Source organism: Camarhynchus parvulus, chromosome 4, assembly GCF_901933205.1.
Source record: "Camarhynchus parvulus chromosome 4, STF_HiC, whole genome shotgun sequence".
NCBI lineage: Eukaryota > Metazoa > Chordata > Aves > Passeriformes > Thraupidae > Camarhynchus > Camarhynchus parvulus.
In genome coordinates this window covers 57,232,236-57,258,476 of record NC_044574.1, presented here as the reverse complement: position 1 = coordinate 57,258,476, position 26,241 = coordinate 57,232,236, and the positions used below count along the sequence as shown (strand labels likewise).

General features: G+C 40.5%; 1 protein-coding gene across 1 annotated transcript in view; it reads left to right on the top strand.

Moving 5' to 3' along the window:
• The window catches only part of ZNF827 (zinc finger protein 827), a 100,784-nt gene that overhangs the window by 23,517 nt on the left and 51,026 nt on the right, over positions 1–26,241 (top strand). Inside the window, exons 2-4 of the mRNA XM_030948364.1 lie at positions 664–1,674; positions 5,538–5,710; positions 15,483–15,966. Of these exons, the coding sequence (XP_030804224.1) occupies positions 664–1,674; positions 5,538–5,710; positions 15,483–15,966 (1,668 nt within the window). The remainder of the gene's footprint in view (positions 1–663; positions 1,675–5,537; positions 5,711–15,482; positions 15,967–26,241) is intronic.

Sequence of the window (26,241 nt, the reverse complement as noted above, 5' to 3'; positions counted from 1 at the left end):
CAGTGACAAATGAAGAAGAGCAATTAGAGTCTGTATATGACAACACTGTGTGCATGATACTCCTTTCCCAAGCAGTAGGAGAGATTAGCGTTTTAGTCTGCATTCACATGTTAGTCATTGCAGCTATTCAGGAATGAATTGTAAATTATTAGTACAATTTGATTTTATTTTATTTTAGATAGGGGTCACTGCAGGATTGGTCTGAGATTTGAGTAGCTACACACCTGATCTGCCTTTGAAGGCACACCTGTGCTGGCTGTACAAATACAGAAGTATCCAGTAATTTCTGATCTGTTGAATCCCTGCCTTATACCAGAGAGTTCATAATATTTGGCAGGATGTACAGACTATGCCAATAAAGAATTGTTTGCAATATACTAATATATATTATGTTTATATGTATTGTTGCAGTTTTAGCCATTTTAGTTATGCAGACTGAAAGATGACAGGTTTGTCATCATTTTGGCTTCTAAGAAAGATTTATTCATTTTGAAAAGGTCTTTTTTCTGGTCACTGAATCCAGGCTGATTCCAAGCCTGTGCATTTTAGGGGGTGTGCTAAGGGACTGTTCAGGAGGGTCATGCAGAGGTCAGGCATGCTTCGTGCTAAGAAACTGCTTTACACAGATTTGGGAATAATGCTGTTGTTCATGGTTCAACACAGATGGTACCAGACAGGAAGAAGTGGAAGGTGAGCTCAGTGAAGAAGAACGCTGGTTTGGGAATTCTTCAGAAACTCCTTCAGAAGCATCATATGGAGAAGTCCAGGAGAACTTTAAGTTGTCTCTTGAGGACAGGATTCAAGAGCAGTCCACCTCCCCCGATACCTCTTTGGGAAGTGCAACGCCGAGCAGCAACGCAGCAGAGCTGGGGTCCATTGAAAATGAGGCACTAAGAGACACGCTGCAGAGCAAGGAGCACCTTTCTCCAGATGTGTCCTCTCTGGGTGAAGAGGAACCTCCTGGTCCAAACAAGCCACTGAGCAGTAACCTGCGGCGGCTCCTGGAGGCTGGCTCCCTCAAGCTGGATGCTGCTGTTACAGTCAATGGCAGAGTCGAGTCCCCCGCAAATCTTGGCTCAAACATCTCCTTCTCTCCACCTGCTCACCATGCCCAGCAGCTAAGTGTGCTTGCCAGAAAGCTTGCTGAGAAACAGGAACAAAGTGACCAATACAATGCAGGCAGTCACTTTATATGGAATCAAGGTAAGTGGTTGCCAAACTCAACCACCACCTGTGGTTTGTCCCCTGATTCAGCTATCCTGAAGCTGAAAGCTGCAGCCAATGCTGTTCTGCAGGACAAATCTTTTTCCAGGACTGAGGACACGATACGATTCGAGTCCTTTTCCTCACCCTTTAGCTCTCAGTCAGCCAGCTCCACGTTAGCAGCTTTATCTAAGAAAGTGAGTGAGAGAAGCATGACTCCTGGGCAGGAGCACCCGCCTCCAGCCAGCTCTTTCCTTTCCCTGGCTTCCATGACCTCTTCAGCTGCCCTTCTCAAGGAGGTTGCTGCAAGGGCTGCAGGAACCCTCCTGGCTGAGAAGAAGAAATCACTGGTTCCTGAGGATCCTCTGCAGCTTTCAGAGATGAAACAAGAGAAAGCAACTCCACCGCAGTCTTTGGAATTACTGTTACTACCGGTCCCGAAGGGAAGAGCATCCAAACCCACCAGTACAGGTATGGATATAATTTGAACCACTAAATAGAATGTATTTGTTTTGCTATAGGCTTATATAACATCTCTTCAGTGGGTCTGGATTTGGTTTGATTCCATGTCTTATGAAAATAAGAAATAGATACTTTAGGTGAACAATAGAAAAGCTTTTTGAAGTACCACTTTGTGACCAAGCTGTCACAAATGTTTCCCTATTTTAAAGGTGTGAGTGTACAGTTAGGTACATTTTTTCCCCCTTTCATTCCATACAATAGTATTTTCCTCCTTACCAGGTTTAGAATGTGTCCACAAAAATATTTAATGGAGAAGATCAAAGGATCCCTGTGAGGGAGCTCACAATATCAGTGAGCATGTACAAAACTAATGCTTTTGAAATATTGGACAAGGGAGAATTCTCCCTCCTGCTGTCTTTGTCACAAATGGACTTTTGTGTAATCGCTTACTATCCTGTCCTAATTTACCAGAGTATATTATTGTGTTGCCACTTTTCATTAAAATTTTTTTACAATCCTTTGTTGTTAACAAAAAAATCCAACTAAACTGCATTTCTCTAATTTGCTCAACAAGAAGCATTTTACACATCTGACTTTCCTCCATCAGTTCCAGCTGTTGACAGTCAAGGAATCAGGGTTATAGGGAAGAAGAAGAAACTGTCTGGGTAACAAAAGCTTTAAACAGCTGGCAAGCCATGCAGGGGAATTTAAATGATCCATCTTCAAAATAAGGAAAAATAATTTCTTTCATCTCTTTCTATAAAAAGTTCACATCACGGATTCAAATTTCTGGTGGAACATATGGCTTCAGGTGTCGTCAGTGTTCTGCTGCAGAGGAAAAGGAAGCATGGCAGGTATCTTCATGAGATGCACAAAGGGGTTTAGTATATTCCAGCTTTATCAGGCTAAATTTTATCAGGAGTGCTAGCCTGGCTGCACAGGTGTAGCAAGCCAGTATACACATATGAAGCCTGACATGCATGCTGTGTGATTGCCCTGCTGGTTTTCTGCCCTAACCTCTTTGTTTAGGGGTATCCTGAGGCCCAGTGTGTCCCTGTGCAGCTCTTGGTCGACACTCCTAGGTTAGAAGCTATTGGATGGACAGCAGTGCTCATCCCTCCCTTGGAAGAGGAGGAAGAGGGATGCAATGAGTAACAGCCAGTACCAGTTTTTGCTCTGTGTTATACATGTGCTCTATAAATGCTTAATTGCTGTGTTTTGCCAAGGCAATTAAAGTGGCAAACTATTCTTGGCATGGCCCTGGCCTAAGGTTTTCATTAGTTTAGATTAAGTCCTTCTTGGAGTAACATAAGCTGAAAGCTGAATGTGTACATTTGCCATGAAAATAAATGTTACATATTCCCAATTCTTTTTGCTCAGAAAACCTTATGGCACTAAAATATTTTTTTAAAAAGGTATATAATAACATAATGCTTTATCTTGTTGTGTCTGTCTGGTTGTTCCTTGAGACTTTTTTTGTCTTGTTCCCAGAGAGAAGTATCTTTTCCCAGTAGGTATAGCTTGAGAGGTCTTTGCCCCCACACTCATACACTGAACTTTTACACTGATGAGTTTGCTTTGCTGTTACAAATCTGATTCACTTCCCCACCAGCAACGTGTAGCTTTGGTTATGAGATCAATACACAGTGAGATTAATTAGATGCAAGTAAGGAGCAGCAAGGATGGAGGCTATTTAAAGAGGAGTAAGTTAATAACAGAGCATGCCTGCTGCTCTTTTGTCCACCACGTTGAGCTATTTGCTCAGAATTATTTCAGGCAAGAAGCTGGAGCCATGGCTTATCAGAGTGTAGTTGCCTCTGAAATAGCATGTCAGGTTTGGTCAACCTAATCATGACCTGCATGTTTATTACAGTAAATTGGTACAGAGGAGATTAACTTTTCTATCAATCTGTTACTATTGCCAGTTTTATAAACTGCTGACACATTTGGGATGAAGTTGAAAAGGAAGCCTGAAATATCTGTTAAGTTCTGATTGTTTTGAAAGAGTGTGGGTGACAGACCTTTCTTTTACTGACTGAATACTTATTTGGTGTAACTTAATGCCTGTGATGCTTGGAATTTTTGTTCCCAAAACTTCTTTGGGAAGCACTGGCTGATTCTCTCCTCACTGGAGTACTATTGTGTTATAAGATAGACATCAGTATAAATGAAGGAAAGCTGAAACTCCTGATTTTCTTTTTGGTTTGATCTTCATGTAGTATAGAGCTAACATGGTTCAGCTCTGGAGCACACTGGCACAATTCCTGAGTAACACTAATTGTCACTGTTATTGGGGGGGTCACATGCATTCATCCCACTTGTTTGCATATTTTGTAAGATCATCCTTGATTCATCTTGATTGCAGATTTATTTTTAAGGGGGTCAAAACCAGGTAATATCTTGTTACACATTTCTCTTCTGGGTGATAACCAGAGGTTGAAGAGAAGATTTGATAGAAGGAAAAGCCATGATAGGTAAAAATGCCACCCATGTCTTTTTCCTGTGGTTTGTCTTTCTCCTGCCTTTGGTGAATAAAAAAGTAAAAATATTTTAAAACAAACATAAGAAGTTATGACATTGGTTTTGGCCTACTCTTTAGAGAGGCAGAGAGGGGAATAATTTGATATTTTAAGTGTGATAGAATATTTTACAAGGAGAATTTCTGAACTTGCAAGAGTACATGCTTTGACATTGTGTCCCTTTCTGTACTTACATAATGACTGCCTAATCAGTTGAATTACAGTGGGTTTGTTTCCTACTTAATTGCAAGAATTGTATTTTGGGACGAGACAGATCTTTCTGGAGGTTTTTATCACTTAGTTCCTCATCAAGGGAATTTGATGTTTGCTAGATTCTTATCAGTGACAGCAATGAGATTAAATAGTCTGAGAGAATTTTTGAATAGCAAGATGCACATTGCTGAGCTCTGGATATTTGAAAACAGTCTTGTCTTTTACAGTAAGGAAAAGGACATCCAGTTCCACTGTAATAGTAGACCTTCCTTTATAATAATGAAAGGAAATTGTTATGAGAGGATGGATGGATGGAGGATTAGTTGTGCAAAGTCAGCAGCAAGGAATTTCTCTCTCCTTCAACCTTGTGATGGTTCTGCACTTGGAAGTCTAACCATATTTTCCTGATCAAAGCCACCAAATCCTTTATTTAGGTGAATTGGGCAGTAAAGCAGAGTGCAGACCTTTAGGAAGGCAGTAGATTTAAAGCCCTGGCAATTAGAGGAGCAGAAGGAAACCTATGACCTGGCATCAGGCTGGTGCTGCAGCAGTATCTGCTTGAGCCATAACTAAACAATTTCAGCAGCAGGACTTCCAAAGTCTTTCAGTTCTGGTGTTAAATATATCAGCCATGCAATACCAGCATGCTTTCCAGTTAAGTTGTGGGTTCTTCCATGCTTTATATCCTGCTTCCCTGCTGGCTAACCATCACATGTGGAAATGGATCATTTTTTTAACAGTTATGCATATTTCCCATACTCTGCTACAACCAGCCTTTGATAGGAAATGAAGCTGAAAAGTGATGATTATGAGAGGCATTCATCTTGGTGCAGTTCAATTATAAGGAACATTAGGACCCAGGTGAGAGAGAGGAGCATCCTCTGCTGATTAGTGAAAGGAAGTTTGGAGCATTAACCTTTATAAATTATGGTGACCTTTCTCAGAGGGATAATAACTAGATCCAGGGGAAAAGGTATATGCAGGGGGGACTGGAAACTTCTGGTACCTGTTGTTGTTTAACCAATGTCTCTACAGATGAAACTCGAGAAATCATTGAGAAATGGTATCTTGAATATGTTTACAAGGGGAAAGTATTTGACGAGTGGCTGTAAAGGATCCTCTCTTTTTCTTCCTGCTAAGCCTCAGAAGAAGAAGGGGGAAAACCTTTCCAGTGTCCCATCTGTGGTTTGGTTATCAAGAGGAAGAGTTACTGGAAACGGCACATGGTGATTCACACAGGTTTGAAGAGCCACCAGTGCCCACTCTGTCCTTTCCGCTGTGCACGCAAGGACAATCTCAAATCACACATGAAGGTAAGGGAAACCTTTACTCACAATCAAAATACTCAAATCATCAGTCAAAAACTGATAGTATAACAAAGCTATTTCATTTGCATTTGCAAGAACAAAATTTCCCCAGTTGTACTACAAATGATGCCTATATTTAACTAAAGAGGCCATAAAAAGAAAGAAATAATTTTCATTCCATTGCTTGCCTTTCCATTTTATGCAGTGTGCAAACTGCCTTGGGTTATGTCAATTGGGTACAGCACAAGCTGTCTGTGACTGATTCAGTTCCAGAGCTGGAAGCACCAGAAGCAGGGATGGTGGTTGGGATGTGACACCACACAATCCTATCAGTGCTGCTCCCAGGATGCCAGTGCATGATAATAACCCTGCATGCCAGTGTCTCACTCTAAGTGGGCAAACCAACTTGGCCAGCTCTGGCAGAGATCTCTCCATCACTTTCTACGGTCAGACCTGCAGTTTTTAACTTTTTTTCTTGCTGTAGCTTTTAACTGCAGGCACTTCAGCAGTGAATCATCCTAGCCAAAATGAATGACAGATCATACTGTAATATTTTGTTTTCAAGTTTAAAATGTGTTTTTAACTCAGCCTAAGTTTTGGGCTCAAGCTGAAAATGACCTTCTGAAGGAAGCAACATCTGTGTTGATATAGAAAAAGATATAAAAAAGAAGAAACTGATTGTCTGCTTAGCTGAACTACTGCATGGGTGCAACACAAAGTGCTGAGTCTTGCAAGCTGTAGAATATTCTTGAGGAAGTTAAAATGGAACCTGTCCTCTTAGCCCTTTGATTGATAAGCTGAAGTGAAAACATTTCTCTTGTTAATGCAGTTGAGTTTTTTAATAATAGTGAAATGTTTTATTATAGTTACCATTTTGTCTGGTTTAGATGAATGTGTGTAACAGGGTATCAGACTGGTGTGAGGGGGAACAGAAATGCCTGTTCAGGTTTCATATGTGCTATTGCAGAATCTGAGCTCACAGACAAGAGTGTGGCCTTGCTTACACTCAAGAAGCCATTCCCTTCTGTGTAAATTATTCCAATTCCTCTTGTCACAACATTAGATCTTACTATGGTTTAAGTTGTTGCTAGGTCTTAAATCATCCCCCTATAGTCTGGAGTCTCATTCCTTAGCACTTCTACTGTAAATCAGTGCACTATTCCCAGGCATCCTCAGTGTATCATGCTAGTCCTTATCAAGTAAGCTCAGTGCTTATGGCTCTCTCTTTTAGGACTTGCTGTTCCATGTTGACTAGAGGGCACAGATGGCCAACCTAAGTAGAGGGTGAATAGATAGGATGGGAACACAGCATGGAAAGAAAGTGTGGGGGGTTTTGTTTGTTTGTTGTCAGCTGTTGACAACCTGCACAGAAGTGTGCATCACCTAGAAGTTTACTACTCCCTGGCAAAGACCTGTTGTTGTCCCCTGCTTTGTAAAAGACATCCCTATTGTTCCCTGCAGAAATAATTGTTCTCTGTATTTTTGGCCTTACTGGAAAAAAATGTTGTTTGAAGGTTGAGGATCTATCCCTTCCTTTTTGGCATGGTGAGTTCTGCAGGTGGTCACAGGTAGGATGTTGGACAAAATCAGGGACCTTTTCACTGTCTCTGTGTATTCTCGAAGTGGTGGCTTCCTGAGGCCTTTGTGTCTTTTTCTGCTCCCCTCCCAGCTTTAATGCTTTCATTAACTGAGCCTGCATCTGCTTAAAACATACTTCCTTGTACAATCATGTAGCATGTAGTGTTAATTATTTGGTGATATTGTGACTGTGACTGGGTAATGCTCAGTCAGAAGCCCCTGAGGTCAGAGTCAGGTCTGCTTGACTCAATGCAAGAGATTACAGCCACCTTCAGCCTCACTGTGGATGCCTGATCTGAAGTCTCCTCCATCACTGCAGTCCAGTCATAAAGGTCATGATGGACTTGGGGATCTTTGCAGGCAGAGCTGTCCTTACTTGAGGTGAAAGCAATTGTCTTACGAAACCAGGTGGCTTGCATTTGTTTTTTGGTTTTACAGATAGGTACAAAGAATCACAAGCACAACAATCTGAGAGATTATATTTTACCTTAGTTTCAAACAGTTTCATACACTTTTCTTAACTGACTAAGCCATTAATAAAATTATTTTCTATCACGTCAAAATTGAAGCAGGTGAATGAGGAAGGGGCATGTTAGTCTTGTCAGACATAATTTGAAGTATAAATTGATAACAAGATTAAAAGTTTAAAAAAATTAGATTTCTTTTCTCATTATAAACAATGCTGCCTTTAAATCTATATCTATATGATATTATAAAAACTGGAACATATATAAGCCAACAGCATTCAAAATGGACTGAACACACACCAGAAATGGTACAGTACAGCTGGGAGCTCCTTAGGGTGCAGTGTTCTGGTTATACCAGCTGGGTGTGTTGGTTTTCTTATTGCCTTAGTATCCTTTGGGAGCTACCTGGCCTTGTCTCCTTTCTGGCAGGCAGCCCATGAAGGTAAAGCTGCTTCTGCTTCTCCACCTATTTCTCCCCATGTGTCAGCTGTACCTACAGGTGAAGACAGATTTTTCAAACCCAGAAAGGCTACTCAGAACTAAGGTACTGGACCGGTGTTTGTCATTCATTACAAGTCAACTTTTATTCCAGGATGCTGTAACAAACCAAGCTTTTTTCCAGGGGCAGGTAAAGCACTTTAAAATCTTTGCTCATGCTGCTCTTTGGTTTTCATGGGTTTTTTCTCTATTGATAAGAGGCAAAATGTGTTTTGTTCAGCTGCAGTCCTCAAGATCTGATTATTTTGCTTTTGTGTCCTCCTAGGCAACATAGCCATGAGCTTGAACCGCCTTATTTTTTTTCTAGGTTCTTGTAGGCATTCTCCACTGAAACTGGGGTTATTTAGAGATTTCATTTCCGTGAGTGGTCTGTGTGTATCCATATGGGCCTTCCTTACTGTGTCCTTAGGCTAATGACCCATAACTATATTATATATATATATATATATATATATATACACATATATACACACTGTGTAATTGTAACATGTCTAAGTGACTGACCCAGAACTCAACATTGCCAACATTTTTGGTGTCCTGTCCCCTGCTACAGAGAAAATCTTAATAGAGAGCTGGAATGGTTCCAGCCCTGACCCATATTCAGATCTGCATGGATCCCATCCATGGATACCCACCACATGGATGAAGCTTTCTTCCACTAAGGGCACTTTGCCAGGGCCAGCTCACAACTGGAGGCAAGGAAGTGAAAGGAGCAAGAAGGGAAACAGAAGGAAAGTTTCCACACAGACAGACAAAAAACAAGGGGGGCTGAGTAGCCTGCCTTTTAAGACACAGAGTTTTAACTATAATTGTTATATTGTGTTTAGACTCCACAGTGATAGGCACCTTATAAAAATCCAAAAATAGATGCAGTGCAGAATTTTATTAGGTTTTTTTGGAGGCAGATTGTAGTGCATGCATAACCACAAGTTTGGGCTCTTGTTCCCAGTAATCTGGGGGGAGCTGATTCTGGTATCACAGCATGGTTTCCAGGGATGCTGAGAGCAGTGAACTGAAGATTAAGCTGGACAAAATGAAGGGGTAACTGAGAGAGATGTCTTGTCCAAGCAGGCAGCAAAAATTATTCTTGAGTCCTTCTCTCTGTTTTTCAAAATATATGTTCAGTTGGAATATGTTTTCTTCTTGAGACAGTATCCTATGTACTTCTTCTGCAGAAAGCAATGGAAAGTTGTGGTATAATTCAGCAAGATGTAGCCAGGCTTTTCTGCTTTTCCTGGTAGGGATTACATTTTCCTCAGAGCAATACCACAAGCATCAGTCAGACTTTGGCCAATTGATGCCTTTGGATCACGCACATATCTTCCTCAGCAATTGGTGGACAGATAGGCTGTGAGATCATACAGATATGTTCCAAGAAAGCAACAGGATATTAGCTGAGCACTTGGAAGGGGGAGTGAGGAAGAGGAGCATATGGCCAAAAACAATATCTATAAATGTTCCTTGAGCTGCTATATAGGCATAAGGCAGGAATGGGTGAGCTATCTGTTGTAGCAGTGGAAAAGAAGTTCAGCATTGTGAACATGTGGTGAAACATGAGGGTTTGCTAGAAAATGAGGGAAGGGAAAGTGAAGCTTAGCAGGAAGGTTCAGTGCAGTGGTAGGCAGGTCATGTGATGCTCAACCACAGGATTTTCCTGCTTGTGAAGAGCAGCCATCTCAGTGAGATCCAGATTGATGTTCTTGTCTGATACAAAGAGGGTTATAGTCAGCCTTGCAGTTAGGGAGCCTATTAATGATATCACAGCGGGAATCAGGAAAGGTCCTGAGGAATGGGGCCAGGTATTCAGTTCCCCTTGCTGATTTGCTTTTTCTTCTTTCTTCCTCAGCTAGTGTCAGATAACTGTATAAGCTTTCCTAATCCATTATCCATTTTGGTGAAGTATAGGACTGGTTCTTTTCAAAGCATCTTCACCTCTTGGGAGAGGGAGGTTGAATATGTCTTATGGGAGGGGGTTTTGTTTATTTTTAAGTTAAACTTGAAGAGACCTCAGAGGCACCTGTGGTTCCATGACCTCCCCAGCAGTGAGGGGAGCTAATGCAAACTTGCACAGCTTTTCAACACGTAAAATCTATGCCCAGAGTCTCAGACAGGCACCACAAATGACTTGAGGTATCTCCCTTTTAATCTCACTTTTTGCATATGAGACAAGGATAAGACAGGACCTTAAATCTTTTTAAAAATATTTTTTTAACACCTAATCCAGTCCAGCACTGCAGAGAGGCCTTCTTCCCCCCTTGTTTTCAAGCAAAGCAAGGAAATACTTTAAAAAAGAAAATACTATATAAATAACATATCTCTTGAGGGGAAGGATCAGATCAGAACTAGCAACACAGCACTAAACTTTTGAAAAGGCAATATTTTTAAAATGAGGGAATTTGTTGGAAAAGAGCGTGAAATGAAAAAGCAGAGGGCACATGCTAGATGTTAAAATGGAAAGTGTACTCAATTTTTAAAATAATCGCACAAAAGAAACACGAATGCCTGTGTCTTATAACCAGAAAGTAGAGTCTGTGTAAAGCATTACCCGGCTTTAGGGAAGGGGAAGGAAAAAGATCAACCTCAGCAGAACCACAAAATTGCAGGATGTGCCTGTGTCACCCTTTTCCTCACTCCTACTCCTGTTTTACCCTGTTGGGTGAGATCAGATGTATTTGTAACTGTGGTACATCTGTATGGCTGGTAATTCAGCAGGGATGTTGCTTTTAAGTATGGAAAGATGACTTAAGAAGTGGTTTATGATACCAGAAAAGTTACAATGTCCACCAAAAAAAAAAAAAAAAAAAAAGAAACCAAAAAAAACCCACCAGAACAAAACAACAAAAGTAACAGAAAAAGCACCACATTGATACAAATGATGTGATACGATAGAGACATGTGGTTTCTGTAAAAGAAAATAATGTGTTCCTCTACTAAGATGTTTTGAGCATGTCAGGAAAATCATGTACTTTAAAATCAGTTGAAATTTATTTGGTCTATAAAAAAAGCCTTTGGCAAAGCTTCTCACAGAGAAGCTGCCAAATAAATTAAGCAATGTGATGTACTATGGCAAATTAGAAATTCACTAAGAGACAGTAAAACAAAGGGTAGGAAGGAATTAGCAATTTTAAGCATGACAAAAGGCTAACAGAGGGGTGTTCCATTACTAAAACTGAAATTGTGCATATTTTAGCAAATATGATCTACACAGAGTGATGACTGTGGGTAAGAGAATTATAGATGGTGCAACCTTATGTGCATGAATTGAGATTAAAAAAGGCAAAGCTTGAAAGGGAACAAAAGGAGGCTGGCTGCCTGATAAACAAGGGGGCAAATGAAGTTATTGTTGACAAATAGAAGGTACTGTACCTTGGAAACCAGAGTCTAATAATGCACCTGCCTGTTGGATATAATGAACTATAACTGCTCAGGAAAAATATCTGGATATTGTTATAGGCAGTTCAATGAAAACCTTTTCTTGGCATGCACAGCAGTGGTTAAAAAGCACATTAGATATTTGAGTGTCTGGAGAATAAAACAGAAATAACACTGAAAATGTAACAATGTTACTATTAGCATATGGTATGCTGCCACTTCTGGTCACTGCATTAGAAAAGACATGAGAAATAGAAGGGATTTTAAATGCTGGTAGTGAAAATTATTAGTGGGATGGCAAGAAAGGACTGCCTGTGAAGAAAGGAGCTGAAAAGAATGGGACTGCCAGGAGGGTGAGAGAGGTGTGATCAGAAGAATGCTTGATAGAGAAGATGAACTGAATGGCCTCTTTTTTTCTTTCTTGTAATGTGAGAATGAAGAGGCAGCAAGAGAAACTGAGAGAAAAAAAAATTTAAAATTTTGACCAAGAGATAACTTGTACCCAAGTCCTCAAACAAAGCCTAAACTTTGTAAGGACACTGTAATTCTGTTGAAAATTACTGCAAGTGTCATAGCAAGCATACACTGAAAAAACTGCAGAACCACAAAATATCATTTGAGACTGATCAGGCTGCAGAGTTAGCATCAAGAAGATACAAGCCCTTTGCCCAGTCAAGGAGAACATCCCTGGTTAAAGGAAATAAACTCTGAAGCCAGAAGCCCTTAAGTGGTTCTGGCATAAGTCAAACAGCAGTTTTATGGGATTTTGAAAGAAGCATTGTGTATGAGCAGGTTGTGCACTGTGGTTTGTTGCAGTGTAATTCAGAGCGATCCAAATCTGGCAGCAGCTGGGCTCAGGCTGGCACTTTGGGGAAAACCTGCCAGCTGCACTCTTGTCTCCTCCTGCCTGTGGTTCTTGCAGGAAGAGCCTGTTGGAGTCTAAAGACTCTGATGGTTTGGGTAGCATTAGCACAGTATAAGAGCCATTCTCTGCCTCATGGAGGGAGCAGGCAGCTTTTTGGACTGTAATATTGCGTGGCCTAAATCTCCCCTGTGGCTTTCTGTGTAGCTCTACAGGGTTTCTTGTTTTTCATTCTGCAGCAAGTAGTTACTGCCTTGACTCTTTCCCCCAAATGGCAAAGAATGGCAATTCTTGGCTATTTTAGCTGCTGCTGAATGAGAAAATAAGGGATAGATTTTCCTTTAGAGGGATTTTAGCTTAGCTTTAGTGTTCAAATTTTTAAATTAATTTTATTTATTTTTGAAAATAAAATTAAAGTTAAAATCTTCTGGTGGGAATGGACTCTAGATATTGGGCTAAATCTTTGGCTTAATTTTTTTTTCCTTTTTTCCTTGGTCTAAAATTTTTCCTTTCAATACTCAAAATATTTGGGTTTGAACTCTGTCATTCCTTGGCTGTGAGTTAGAAATGCTCTTTATTTTATGAGAAATCCATTGGTGATGAAGTTACTGGTTTTGGGCAGGAGAAAAAAAAATTCAAATTGAATGAATCAGTGGCTCTTATCTTCTTCCATTCTCAAAAGATGTTGAAGAGGTGGCATGCCATGGTCCTGGGGAGAGGAGGTGGGCTCCCACCCAGGCTCTGTCACCTGTCTGCTGCAGGGACAGCCTTCTGAAGGCATGGGATGGATGCTTGTGATAAGGAACTCTGGAAGATGTGGTTAAACACATAGGCAGGGAAATGCTGATTGAAGGGGACCCTGAAGAGAAGCCCTGGCACACAGAATCTGTGGGTGTAAGAGATAAAGTTGCCATGGTGAGGGTGCTTGCTGCCCTGAGCGCATCTCGGTGTTCTCTGTGGAGAGTGCTCGCACACTGCTGTGCTCACAGACCATCCTGCTAGTGTACACAGGCAATCTGGTTGGCATTTTCATTGTAACCTGCTAATATTTAGCATTTATTGTGCTGCTATTCCTATGCAAGGTTGCTTTAAATATATGTTAGGTTAGCATTAGTTTCTTTCTTTTTTTTTTTTTTTTGTCATTGTCAGGTGCAATTATAGGATTCCAGAATTGCTTTATCTGTAAATGTCATGCTTAGACAGTATTGAGAATGTCATTCTGGCCAAGAGAAATTCTCTCTTGCTGTCTTGTACCTCCAGAGCCACCAAAGGAACCACTGAATGAAAAGTCACACAGCACTGGTGAAATGTGTCTTCACTGAATGCAAAAAGTACGAAAAGAGGGACATCCCCCAGCTTCACATTTCAGCTGACCTGAGTTGAGGGCTTGTGTAGAACTGGAAATCCTGGATCTGAGCTTGTGACTGAGTTCCTCTTACAATATAGAAAATTAATCAGGCCAAGTCTAGCACTGTGTGAAACTCCAGCCTGAATTCTGACAGAGCCTTTTTTGGGAAATGCTGCTGTTAGCCTGGGACGCTGTGGTGTTCTGCACCAGGACCCTCAGGATCTGGATCTCAGCTCTGCAGGAGACTGGAAAGTGCTGAAAGCCTTAGCTAAAGCTAGGTTTTCCAAGCTCCCTTGTGTAGATCTGCAGCCCTCAGGGCTTTTGGGCTCCCAGGCTGTAGCAGCAAACCTTAAATCCCTGGTACAGCTGGTTTTGTCTGAGCCAAGCCCAGGGAGCAGGGGGAAGGATGAGTGCCACTCAGTAGTAAGGGAATCACACCTTGTTTGCCAAGAGTTCATCAAACCTCTCCATGTTTCAGGTGAAATATTTTGCATTCAACAAATTGCCATTTTCCAACAAAAATCTGTCTCACTGAAATGTTTCCAACCAACTTGAGTCACAAGTGAAAGCAAATGTGTGGAGCTCAGCTGGTGCCAGTGTGTCCTGATCACATGTTCATCCATTAGTAAGGAACAAATATATGTATTTGCCAGCCTTTTTGCAGGGAGTAGCCTGCAGGAGTGCTGCTGTCAGGATTTAAAATTTATTTGTGAAAAGATTTTTATAGCGAAAAGATTTTTCAACAGCCTTGCTGCTATTGTGCTGGGCTCAGTTGCTCCTTCTCTTTAATGAGTACTGTATGAAGCAAGAAATTGTATAATTATATGTCTGTAGCTTATATAGTTTAATGAGTGTGTCTGTTCATATAATATGTGAGCCATTGTGCATGGATGGATGGAGTTCCCTCCAAAGGTAATAGGCATGGAGCCTGGGGATGGCTGGCATTGCATTCATACTGGAGCATGCAGGCTCCATGACAAAGAGCCTGCAGTCCAAATATGAGGCCAGCAAGATTAACTGTGATCCTTAATTGACTGATAAACTAGAATAAATGGCAGACACCATCTCTCATGTTTCTATTGTATCATAAAAGAGCTGTTTATTTTCTGGTAGAATTAATTTGCAGCAAACTGTTTCAATAGCTCCTTGGTATTGCCAGGTGCTGTGTTTTTACTCTAATGATACATAAATCAATGCTGGATATTGCTGTGTTGGTTGGGGTTTTTTTAGCTGCTCTGAACAATTTTTATTAGTTAGGTTGCACAGAGTGATGTTTGTTTTTTAATCAAGAAAGCTATTAGTTATAGCTTGGAAGTCTTTATGCACTGACAGTTCATCAGGATCTGATTGTAAGGACTGTTTGATCCAAAGCAGACATCATCATTTCCAAGCTGCAGAAACAGATGTTCCTGATTTTTTTTTTTGGTTGCTTTCACTTGAGTCCGATGCTTAAGTTCTTTGACTTGTGTGAAAGAATCCTACTGTTCTTGGGGTCTGACCACTTTCCCAGTGCTCAGAATGAAGAGTTCACTCATTAGTTATTTTCTTCTTTTTTTTTTTTTCAGACGGTGTGAGAAATAGAGTTGAGATTTCTGCAATTCTATTAATCTCCTTGGCTTAATACAAGCTGTTGTCTTTCCCCTCTTGAACCAGGTTCATCAGCACCAAGACAGGGGTGAGACCTTCCAATGCCAGCTGTGCCCTTTTACCTCCTCCCGCCACTTCAGCCTGAAACTCCACATGCGCTGCCACCAGCATTTCCTCAGGACAGAGTCTAAAGTGAAGGAGGAAATGCCAGAAACTGAGGTGAAGGGGTCCCCACAGCTAAACAATGACTCCTGCCCGGGACCACAGAGGGAAGGAGCGGGGCCAGAGCTCCCGGGATCAGCATCTGTATCCAAAACACCCGATGTGGCTGGGCAGCCTGCTGGGGGCGTTCCACCTTTGCTGGTGAAAGAAGAGCCCAAGGACGACACTGGCACCTCAGCTGCACCTTTTGCTCTAAGCGCTGTTGACAGAGCCCCAAACAACACAAAGCTGAAAGACTCCTCTGACTTCGTGGCCAATACAGCATCAGCACTATTCAGCCAAGACATCTCCGTCAAGATGGCATCAGATTTTCTTATGAAGCTGTCAGGTAATTGAGCAGCAGCACTGGCTGCTCTTTTATGGGCTAGGAGACACTTTGTCTTGGTTTTACTAAGTCAAGAAATTGCTAGGAGCAAAACATTCTTAAATTGTAATTTCTTGTTTCTTTTGGTAGCAGAGGTGTATGGTGAAAGGCAGAGGGGAAACAGTGAGAGGAGAGAGGGGTTTTGCTGTTTAATTGCTGGGATTAGGAGTGAGAACTGTTTATCTAGGGTTTCATGTTCATTAGCATTTACCTTGGCAAATCTCTTGTGATGCATTTTCCAGACATACTGAATACCTATAGTTCCAGTTGGAAATCACTGAGGGTCACCCAAGTGCCCAGCATGTTCAAAAATTCAGTTTTTAAGTTTTTTGCCTTTATCCTCCTGTTAAAAAGGACCAGTAAAGTATTGGTCACCTTCCTTTCCAAATAGTATTTGAGGCCTATGCTGTAAATGCATGGGAAGTGTGATTGTTACTACTCTTGGGTTTTGTTGCTAACACCTTTAAAAGAACAGTAGTCCTAGAGATTAATTTAAAAATTATTATTATTATTATTGTTTTATACATGTGTTTCATGCTTTTTCACTGTCAGAATATTGCTGTAAGAATGATATTCCTGTGTTAGACTGGAGTGTAGGATTTGTTTAGGTTGGATCTGCTATATTTTATAATTTTCTTTTATTGATTTGACTGACTACTTCAGTACAGTTGATATGCTGGGGAGGTGTTCTATGCCAAATGTTTTGGAAATTGGCCTTGAATTTTTTGAAGAGAAAGAAGTCAGGAAAAATGTCACTCAAGGAACTTCTGTTTCGCAAGGAGATCTCAGTCCCCATGGGACATTTTAGGCTTTGGAGAGAGAAGAAAACCTTTACAACAGAAAATAATTAGTCAGCTTTCTCCTTTAAATGGAAAATAAGTTGTAGTTGAACAAATTTTATTGTCAGATAAACTAAGGAATTAGTTCTGTCTTAATGCCCAGCCTTGGTGAAACCACAGCCATTTGTTAGGAAAATCTTTCCTCATCTTCCCAGATCTTTATACCTCTGGGATCACAGTTCTGGGAGGAATTGAGTAGAATGGGTTAATACAAGAAATCAAGACTGAGGCTTCATGGAGCCAGCCAGGAAAAGAGAAAACAGCGGAGGGCAAGCAGGAGGGGAATTGGGCTGGCACAAATGGCTTACTGTGTTGGTTGGAAGAAGCCACAGGACCTCCCCGTGAAAGAAATATTAAATAATCTGTCAATATAAATGATTATTCTGACTGACAAAAAGCAGGCAGGGTGAGTCTGTTTGGATTTGCTTGTACATTTCTTCAGTTGAGTTGCAAATTTGGTCTTGATATGCAATCCATCTGACACTGCCCAACAGCTGTCCCACACATGTTGTTGTGCCGATGTCGATCTTAAATCCGGGTTGCTGTGCACGAAGAGGCTCTGCACATCAGCAGGGCTGGCCTGGGCAGGGTGCTGCTCCTAATGGCTGCATGGAGCAGGAATGAGAGCAGAGTGCAGGAGAGTGGGGGAAAGCCTGAAAGCTGAGAAAACATGCAAAAATTTGGTGTGTGGCTTTTCATGTAGCAGTTGATGGGAAGCTGTTCACAGTTTGGCAGACGATCATGTTTTCAGTGTCTGCTCTATTGGCATCAGAGAAAGGATACAAATGTACATTATTCATGCAAAAGGCCTATGCAGTTATTTTATGGTGACTTACTAAAGGTCTTGAAACCTGACTTGTATGCACTGTTACCTAGCAACATGTTATAAAGTCTCTGGGGGAGCAAGATGTATCTGTAATTTTGTATGTGCGCATATTTGGATTAAAATGTACTGCCAGTCACCAAGTTCGCTATGCAGGAAGAGCAATGTCAGAAGGAAGGGAATTTCTTTTCTTCTGGGATTTATGTTGTGTTACATACATTTGGTTCATGCTTTCCTCTATACAGAGTGCATAAATTTAGAGTAGAAGTAATTCTCTTTTAGCAAGTTGGCTGAGTATTAGCTGCAGTTCTGATGGTTCAGCTCTGCTGAACGAAGTTCATTTGAGTGATTTCTTTATTACAGCAGTCTTGTTAGGCCCATCAGAGCTTCAATTATTTGCCCTACCTTTCCAATGATCTAAATCTTTTGACATCTCAAATTGTATATGCCAATTTTAACAGGCAACACAGATTTTTCGAGACCAAATTATGTCAAAACAATCTAATTTTCTTCTCTGACAGGCCTTGTGGCTAGGAAAGAAGCAGTAGATAGATATATAGACTTTTAGAATTTGGCATATATTCTTATTGAATATTGATCTTCTAAATGAACATTTATTTTTGTTTGCCAATGTTTATTGTTCCTCTTCTTGCTTGGTGTCAATCTGTATACCTCCAGTTTCATGGGAAACTTGCTGAAGTCCATCCATCATATCCATGTCTCTCCAGTTTAGAGACCAGGGCGTCACATGTGACAATGTCAAATGCTTGGCACAAGTCTGCTTGCCCCTGTCCACCAGTGCTGTAGCTCCACCATAAAAAGCCACCAAATTTATCAGGCGTGATTTGCCCCTGGTGAAGCCACGTTTGCTGTCACCAACCACTTCTTTGTTTTCCATGTGCCTTAGCGTAGTTTCCAGGAGAGTGGAAATTAGAGTAAATAATCATAAAATCATTGTAATTAGGACAAAAAGTAAAAAGATTGTTTCACTGTAAGGTTTAAGTTAGTATTAGGAAAAGCTTTGCCGAGCTGAGGTATTTATACCTCTAGGATAGTTTGGCTGGAGGCATTGTGGCATCTCTGCCCCTGGGGAAATGTACAAACAGCTGCCTGTCAGATATGGCTGGTCACATAGGAAGCAGTAAGATGGACTAAATCTGTGTATCTCTATCAGTGGACCATAGGATGTCATAAGCAGTGGCAAGAAATGTTATCTGAATAAAAACAAGCAGCAAGATGCAGAGATGCAAACTGGGGGGAAATTTACAGATGTTTGAAGTTTAGACCTGATTTGGAGTGGGCCAGAGATGAATTATGATGACACTACCCAAAACAGCCATTCAGTTTTTTTTCAGAAAGGCTCAGGGGAGCTTTAGATTTAAAGAGATTGAGAAATACTGGTGTGGGTGACCTTTTCAAGACCACTTCATGCCCAATTCTGTGCCATTGCTTGCCAGAAAGATCTTTAGTTACGTGTTTTATGAAATAAGGCATAACACAAATCACCAAATGTAAATCTAAAACCTAGAACAAATCTTGATTTTTTTTTCCTAGATTCAGTTCTCTAGGTCCTAGTTTAAGGTAGGAGAGGATTGAAATTGACAAGAAATTTAAAAGGGTTCTCTGAAACTTTATTCAGAGTTTTTTGTAAAGACGATTAGCAGATACTCAACACATAAAAAGAAGAATATTTAAGCATGGGCATGTTTTTACCTTCAAATCTTGCCCTTCTGATTTCAGTAGGTCTGCTTGTACACTTTAAATTTCTCCAGTGTTTTGCTGTAGCATTGCTTTGTCAGAATGTTTTCCTCCCCCAGTCCATTAATTCCATGTTGAAACTTTATAACAGCATTCATATCTTAATTTAAAGAGTATTTGATTTTCCTGTTTCAAAGATTTAAGTGGCAGACATTATACAACACATCTCTAAATACTGGTGTCCTTCCACCCACTTTTCAGGCTTGAGCTTTTTTTTTTCCCCAATAAAAATTTCTTTCACAATGATCCAAACTACAATGGCCAGTGTACCCTAGTGATGTTATTACTGTGCCTACATTATGTACTGCAGTAACTTTTAACATTTGGAAATAAATGAATCCCAACAAAATGAATGGGATTCTTGCACTATTGCTCTCCATGGGATTCTGTGTGGAAACAGTAATTGGTACACATCCTTCATTGCTGGCCTCTCTCCCCACCTCTCTGGGTTTAAACAAGTGCATTGCTCCAGCAAGCAAATCCCTTCATCTTGTGGATTGGTATCAAGTGTGCCCTGCCTCTGCTGTTCTTTTTATGCTCCCCAAGTTACTTGCATGGAAAACCTTAAAAGAAGACAGGAGGAAGGAGCTAAAATGTTGAGGGTTTGGGGCTGGCCGTGCTACACCAGTTAGAAACTGCTTTATCTCAGTTTGTCGTGTCTGCTGTCACTGTCATGCAAGGAGTCAAGTCTTTATTTTGGGAAATAAAGCCACCATGGGACTTTGGTGACTGTCCAAAATATTTGGGCTTTTCATTTGTGTTTTATTAGCTGATTCCATTAATGGAATAATGAGAGAGTAAATTATCAGACAGCTACATACAGCATATTAGTAGAAAAGCTAACTAATAATTTAGATTATTTGTTCTGTTTGGCTCTTGAAAATTACTGTGTTCCTTAAAGGTAACACAAGTAATTTGAAATGTTTTATCATTTGCCATTGACTGTGCTGAACTGGCTGGCTTGAACTCTTCAAGCACCTATTTTTAATAAAATAAAATCATATACAGTTTAATTGCCATAATTTATGTATTTGAGTAGCAAGTTCCAAAGAAAAGACCAGACTGTCTATGTTTGGGAGTCGTAGTTTATGTCAGAATGTAAAATTTAAATTAGAATATGTAAGCTCACAGGACTGGCAATTATTGAGCCATGTCCTTAATTTAAAAATACTGTGAATTCCATAATGCTGCTGTCAGTGTAAATACCCCTGATGTCATCAAGTTCTCTCTTTGAAGTCTCTCCAGATTCACATTTTCCTAATTTCCATATAGACCTTTAGTTTGAAGTAAAATTCTGATATGCAATAGCACATCTACTTAAAACTTGGGCAAATAAAATCTTGTTCTAATCTTTGCTACTGATATATCATCACCCTTATAGTCTCTTCTCAGCAATTTCTAGTCTTGCATCCACAATTTCCCAACATCCTTAAAATCACACCGTTGTGTTTTACATCTTGAAGGAACATGTAGAATTTAGCAAGATAACACAGTGTAGTCTCTGTTCTAATCCAGCAATTTAAAATGCAGAATAACAAACACCTTTTCTTTGTGTGTTTTCAGTCCAATACAACTTAAAAGAAGCCAGCAATATAATTCTGGACCAGATCTGTGCTTACAATTTCATTTTAATGTCTACACAAACTCTTACATTAGGAGTGTAGGACTGGACTAGGCTAATGGCTCTTTTGTTTCCCTGAATACACCATTACTCTGGGCAGAAGTCCGAGCTCATGAGCCTTTCTCTCTCATCTATCCAAAATGGGATTTGAAAACACTGTTAGTTCAATCATCTCTGATTGTTTGTTTTGTTTTTTGTTTTGTTAAACAAATATAAAGGCTGGTCTGGTGATATTTCTCTCCCCTGTTTTTGCTCCTTTGGAGAGAGAAGACATTCCAATATTGCAAGTAATTCTTTCTTATCAGCAATAAATTCCTTCTTGCTCTTTTCACTGCTTCTTCTCTTTTTTCCAGTGTCCTTGCAATCTTACCTGTTCTGCTGCTGTTTTAGTTTTCACCTGGAAAGGAGGAAATGTTCTTAGCAGATGGTACAGCCTTGTTTACCCTGTGGGACTTCGGCTGAGCAGCAGACATCTTGGGGTGTCAGGAGGGATGTGTGGTTCTGCTCCTGCCTTAGCAATTTGCTTGATTCCTTCATTCCACTTGGACTAGAACATGGGGAGATTTTGAGGGCAAAGTAGCAGGACTGGTCATTCTCCTTTGCTATGTCTCATTATGCTTGACTCCAGCTTTCTAAATACAGAGCAGTTTAAAGAAGATCAGTTTACTTAGCTGGCCTTTCTTAACCTAGGCTTGCAGTTTTTAATGTACTGAAGCAATATGGTTTGGAAGACCTCATATTTTAAGTGACCTCCTGAATCCCAGGAGTGTCAAGTCATGGCATCATCATATTTGTGGTTGTCTGTTCTGCCATTGCACTGCTTTGATCAAAAGAAATGTTGTCATGCTGAGCACCCTTGAGCCACAAGTAGCTTTTTCACTGGTAATGCCCATTCTGTCCCTTATAGCCCTATGGGTTAGTTAGGGCAAGGTAAAGAGCTTTAAAATTCAGGTGTAATTGAGAATTCCTAGAAGGGCCAAGTAGCATGAAGTGCTCTGGGACATATTGATACTCCAGGGCAAGAGACACTAAAAGGAACTGCTAGACCACCTAGAATGTCCTGCCAGAAGAACAGTATTTCTCCTTTTGGGCCACTTACTGTGTATGCAGCCTCTGTGTTTAATCAGATGAACATAATTTATCAGCCCAATTGGATTTTAATCTGGAGGTTCTCCAACAGGTTCCAATACCACAGATTTTTCTTACAAAGCAATTAGCTCACTGGGGGCTGCTTCTGCAGTGTTTGTGCTTCTTTCCCAGTTCTTGAATGTCATCAAATATAAGCCATGGTCTCCATTCAGAATGCCAATTCCTACCTGGACATTTCAACTGCTTGAGAATAAAATAATAGATGACTCAAGTCACACCCGTTATTGACCACAGCTGCCTTCAGGGTGATGTGATGCCCACTGTCATGGGACTGTGTCCTCCAAATACAGCAGAACTGATCTGTCATAGGCCCTTGGTTCTTCTTAACCACCATAGCTCAGAGCTTACTGTCTGGGATGGAAGTTTCATCATAGTTCCTTTCAACCCAGACTCTATGGATGCTGTTTCTCATGGCCTTTTTTGGTGGCAGAATTTTTGTTGTGGATTCTGTTTTTTCTTCATGTTTTTCTCTCAGACAGATGGAGCAGTGACCAGCTTCTTGCTGATTGTGACTTGTAACATTGAGCTTGGCTTGGAAGTAATCAGCCCATTTTCCCTCTTTCAGTTATAAACATTTTGAGCATTTAGAAATCCTCTTAAGTGGACTGATGGAGTTAGCAGCTTCTACCAGAGTGTTTCAGATTAGTGGCAGATGCCCAAAGCTTTTCTTGTGGCATTTGGCAGTTTCAGGAAAGTGTTATAACTTTCATCATCTACTTTTGCCAAATGGCTCAAATGGTTCCAGTTGCCAGGAAGATAAAAATCAGCAGTCTGGAATATTCTTTGATCTGTGTTTTTTCTGGATATGGAATAGAACAAACGGAGCATTATCCACTGTGCTTGAGAGATTCCTGCCTGTTGGTTTCATTTGCTCTGTGGGTTTGTTTTGTTTCCTCGCTGTGTATTTCAAAATTAAATTGCTGGGTTTTTTTATTCAGTGTGCAGACAACACATCCTTCATTCTGTTCTCACTGCTGTTCAGAATGAATGTAAATTAAATACAAATTAGGATATGTGTGTGTATCTATTTTTGTATGTAGATAGAAGATACTCTTCCTTCTGGGGAGTAATAATTTTGTCGTTCAAATATACTTTAATAACATTCAACATATTTTTTTGATTCTTGTCTAGTTCTAATTTTTTTAAGGATTCCTCAGTCATGGGATTTTTAAAAACTGGTCATAGTAAAATTTTATTTCCCTTACTTGCAATATTTTTTTCTTACATCTGTTTATTGTTTTCCCTAAAATGACTGGTGGAGGCATCACGCTTGCTATTCCCCATGTGTTAGCAATTTTGTCCAGAGCTGTGGATGCAAGATGGGACAGAGACAAGAGTGGTGGGGACTTTAGTTGTTTAGGGGGTCTTTTTTGTGTTGTGGGTTGTTTTCCCCCTCTGGCTTTTAAGTATGGATCTGATAAATGAGACAATCTGCCCTTTTCCATTTGTCCTTCTGTTTTAGGCTTCACTTACATTAGAATCTGCTTCAGTATATTTCAAGAAAGAGTAAAAACCCTATTAATTGTAGCAATTGGCTTAAACTGACCCAGTAGTTGTCTGATTTTGTTTTTGATTTTCTGGGGCGAGAAAAATGAGGCAAATAACTCTTCTATTTTTGTGTTTTATCTACAATTTAAATGTTTGTTTTTAGAAAACATCATCAGTTCAAGAAATGTGCTGCCAGTTAATTAAAGAAATAAGACTCTAATTCTTTCCTAACTTATTAATTCCCTCTTCTGTCCAAAACAAAGCAGGTAGAGTAGGCAGAATCAGAGACATGGGTAAGAACAACAGTCTGAGATTCTTTTCCTTCATGTAATACTGCCAAAGGCACACCTTCAGGGCTTCCTCTGGGTTGGGGCACCCTGACTATGTTTTATTTTTGTCATTGGTGAGGTATTGTAAACACACAGAGTATTAATATCTCATGAAGAGCTCATTTAGATTATGTCTCATGCTGTGCTGGTCGATTTGTTATCAACATGGTTTTGTTTATCATTGTTGCCCTGGATGATGGCTCAGAAGTGTGAGGAGGCAGAGGCTCCTAGCAGCACGTGCTGACACTGCAGGAGGGATCACATGTGGGGTAGGGACAGAAAGGGAAAGATGTGCAGGGGAAAGGAGGGAGACTTGATTCATTCTGGATCTCTCACTTCATGGAATCAGTCAGGTTAGCAAAGACCTCTGAGATCATCGAGTCCAATCCATGACCAAACACCCCCTTGTCAGCCAGGCCACAGCACTGAGTGCCATGTCCAGTCTTCCCTTAAACGCCTCCAGGGAAGTGACTCCACCACCTCCCTGGGCAGCCCATTCCAATGTCTCATCAACCTTTCTGGAAGAAATTCTTCCTGATGTCCAACTTAAACTTCTCTTGGTGCAGCTTGGAGCTATTTCCTCTTATCCTATCACTGGCTGTCTGGGACGAGAGTCTGACGCCCACATGGCTACAGCCTCCTTTCAGGGGATTGTGGAGTGATAGTGACCCCTAAGCCTTCTTTCTCCAGGGTAAACACCCCCAGTTTCCTCAGCCACTTCTCATAAAACTTGTGCTCCAGACCCTTCACCAGCTCTGTTGCCCTTCCCTAGACTCACCCCAGCGCCTCAATGTTCTTCTTGAATTGAAGGGCCAAGAACTGGACTATCACTAAACTCTTTAAACTCTGGCGTGGTCTACCTTGAAATTTTGGTCCTCTGAGCTATTAGAACTTGTCTTCATCTTAGTAGGGTTTGAGGATACCCTGGGATGAAGAGCATTGAGGCACCACCTTAGACTGGGTCACATTGGCTGCTGACTTTTGACTTGGTGATAAGAGGGTTTTTAAAAAATGCTAATTTGTTCCAAAAGCACTCCTTTTGATCCTTTTTCTTGTGGTAAGGTAATGCAATAAGCGTCTGCCACTGCATACTATAGCATCCAACTCTTGTAATAAGTACCTTGCTTAAGTCTGTGATATTATCTGAATTCTGTTCCATTCTGTTTGTTTATGGATGTTTTTGCCATGGCATATGGTTACAAACTTACACTGACCTATGCAAGTTTAATATCGCCTCTATTTTAAGTGGTGGAGGAGTGTAGGCTCACCCAACCTGTAGTGCTTGCTCTACCTGGCTCATTTTGTGCCCTGGTTCATGGCAGAGACAAGGCTGGGTCCACAGGTTAATGGTTGCTCTCAGTGGGTCATCTTTACCTCTTCACTCAGACTCAGGCTTCCTTTATTTTCTGGGACAAATTTGAATTAATACCTTTTTGAAATGAATAAATTCAAAAGACCTTTTCTTTCCCCAGTGTTCTCTGAAAGTTCAGGCAGACTGCTCTCTCTCAGTTGCACTCAGATCCTGGTGGAGATATTTTTCATATCAGCAGTTGGAGTGGCATGTTTTAAAAGCAGAGGACAGCAGAAGGTAATTCAGCAGAGAAGGTTTGGGTCTCTTTGTTTTTGTGACCATTCATCACCCCAGGTCAAACCCCAGAATAGACTGAGGCCAGGATAAAGAAGATAGATGGAAAATTTTTTGTTAGTATCTTAGTAAAATTAAGATTGGCTTGAGAGCTCTAACTTGTATTTTTATGGTTTAAAGCATGTTTTAATGTTTCATATTTCTACTTTTGCTCTTCTTTATAAAATAAAAAATGCAAAAGCAATTCCTAATGCTGGTAAAGGCTCCTATAGGTTATGCTAAAAATTCCAGATATAAGGTAACGTAATTCTTGAAGTGACTAGAACTAATGTATAGGTGCACGTGGACTATGTGTGCACTCTTTATACCAATTGCCTTAATCCTGTTCTTTGGTAATGGCTTGCCCAGCAGCAAGGAGGAAAATCAAACTCTGAAATAGAGATTAGAAAGATGTGTTGTGTTACAGGGTAATGCAGTAGCGTTAAAAATCATTAGCACACCCCCTAAGACAAACATAAAAGATTTGACCTATGTGGAAATGAAAGGCTCAGAGTAGCAAATGTGTTTAATTCTGATAATGATGGCAATTGTACCCCATATTTTAGAGTTCAGGTGTCTGGGAGATGGTAAGCACTTCATAGTAGGAT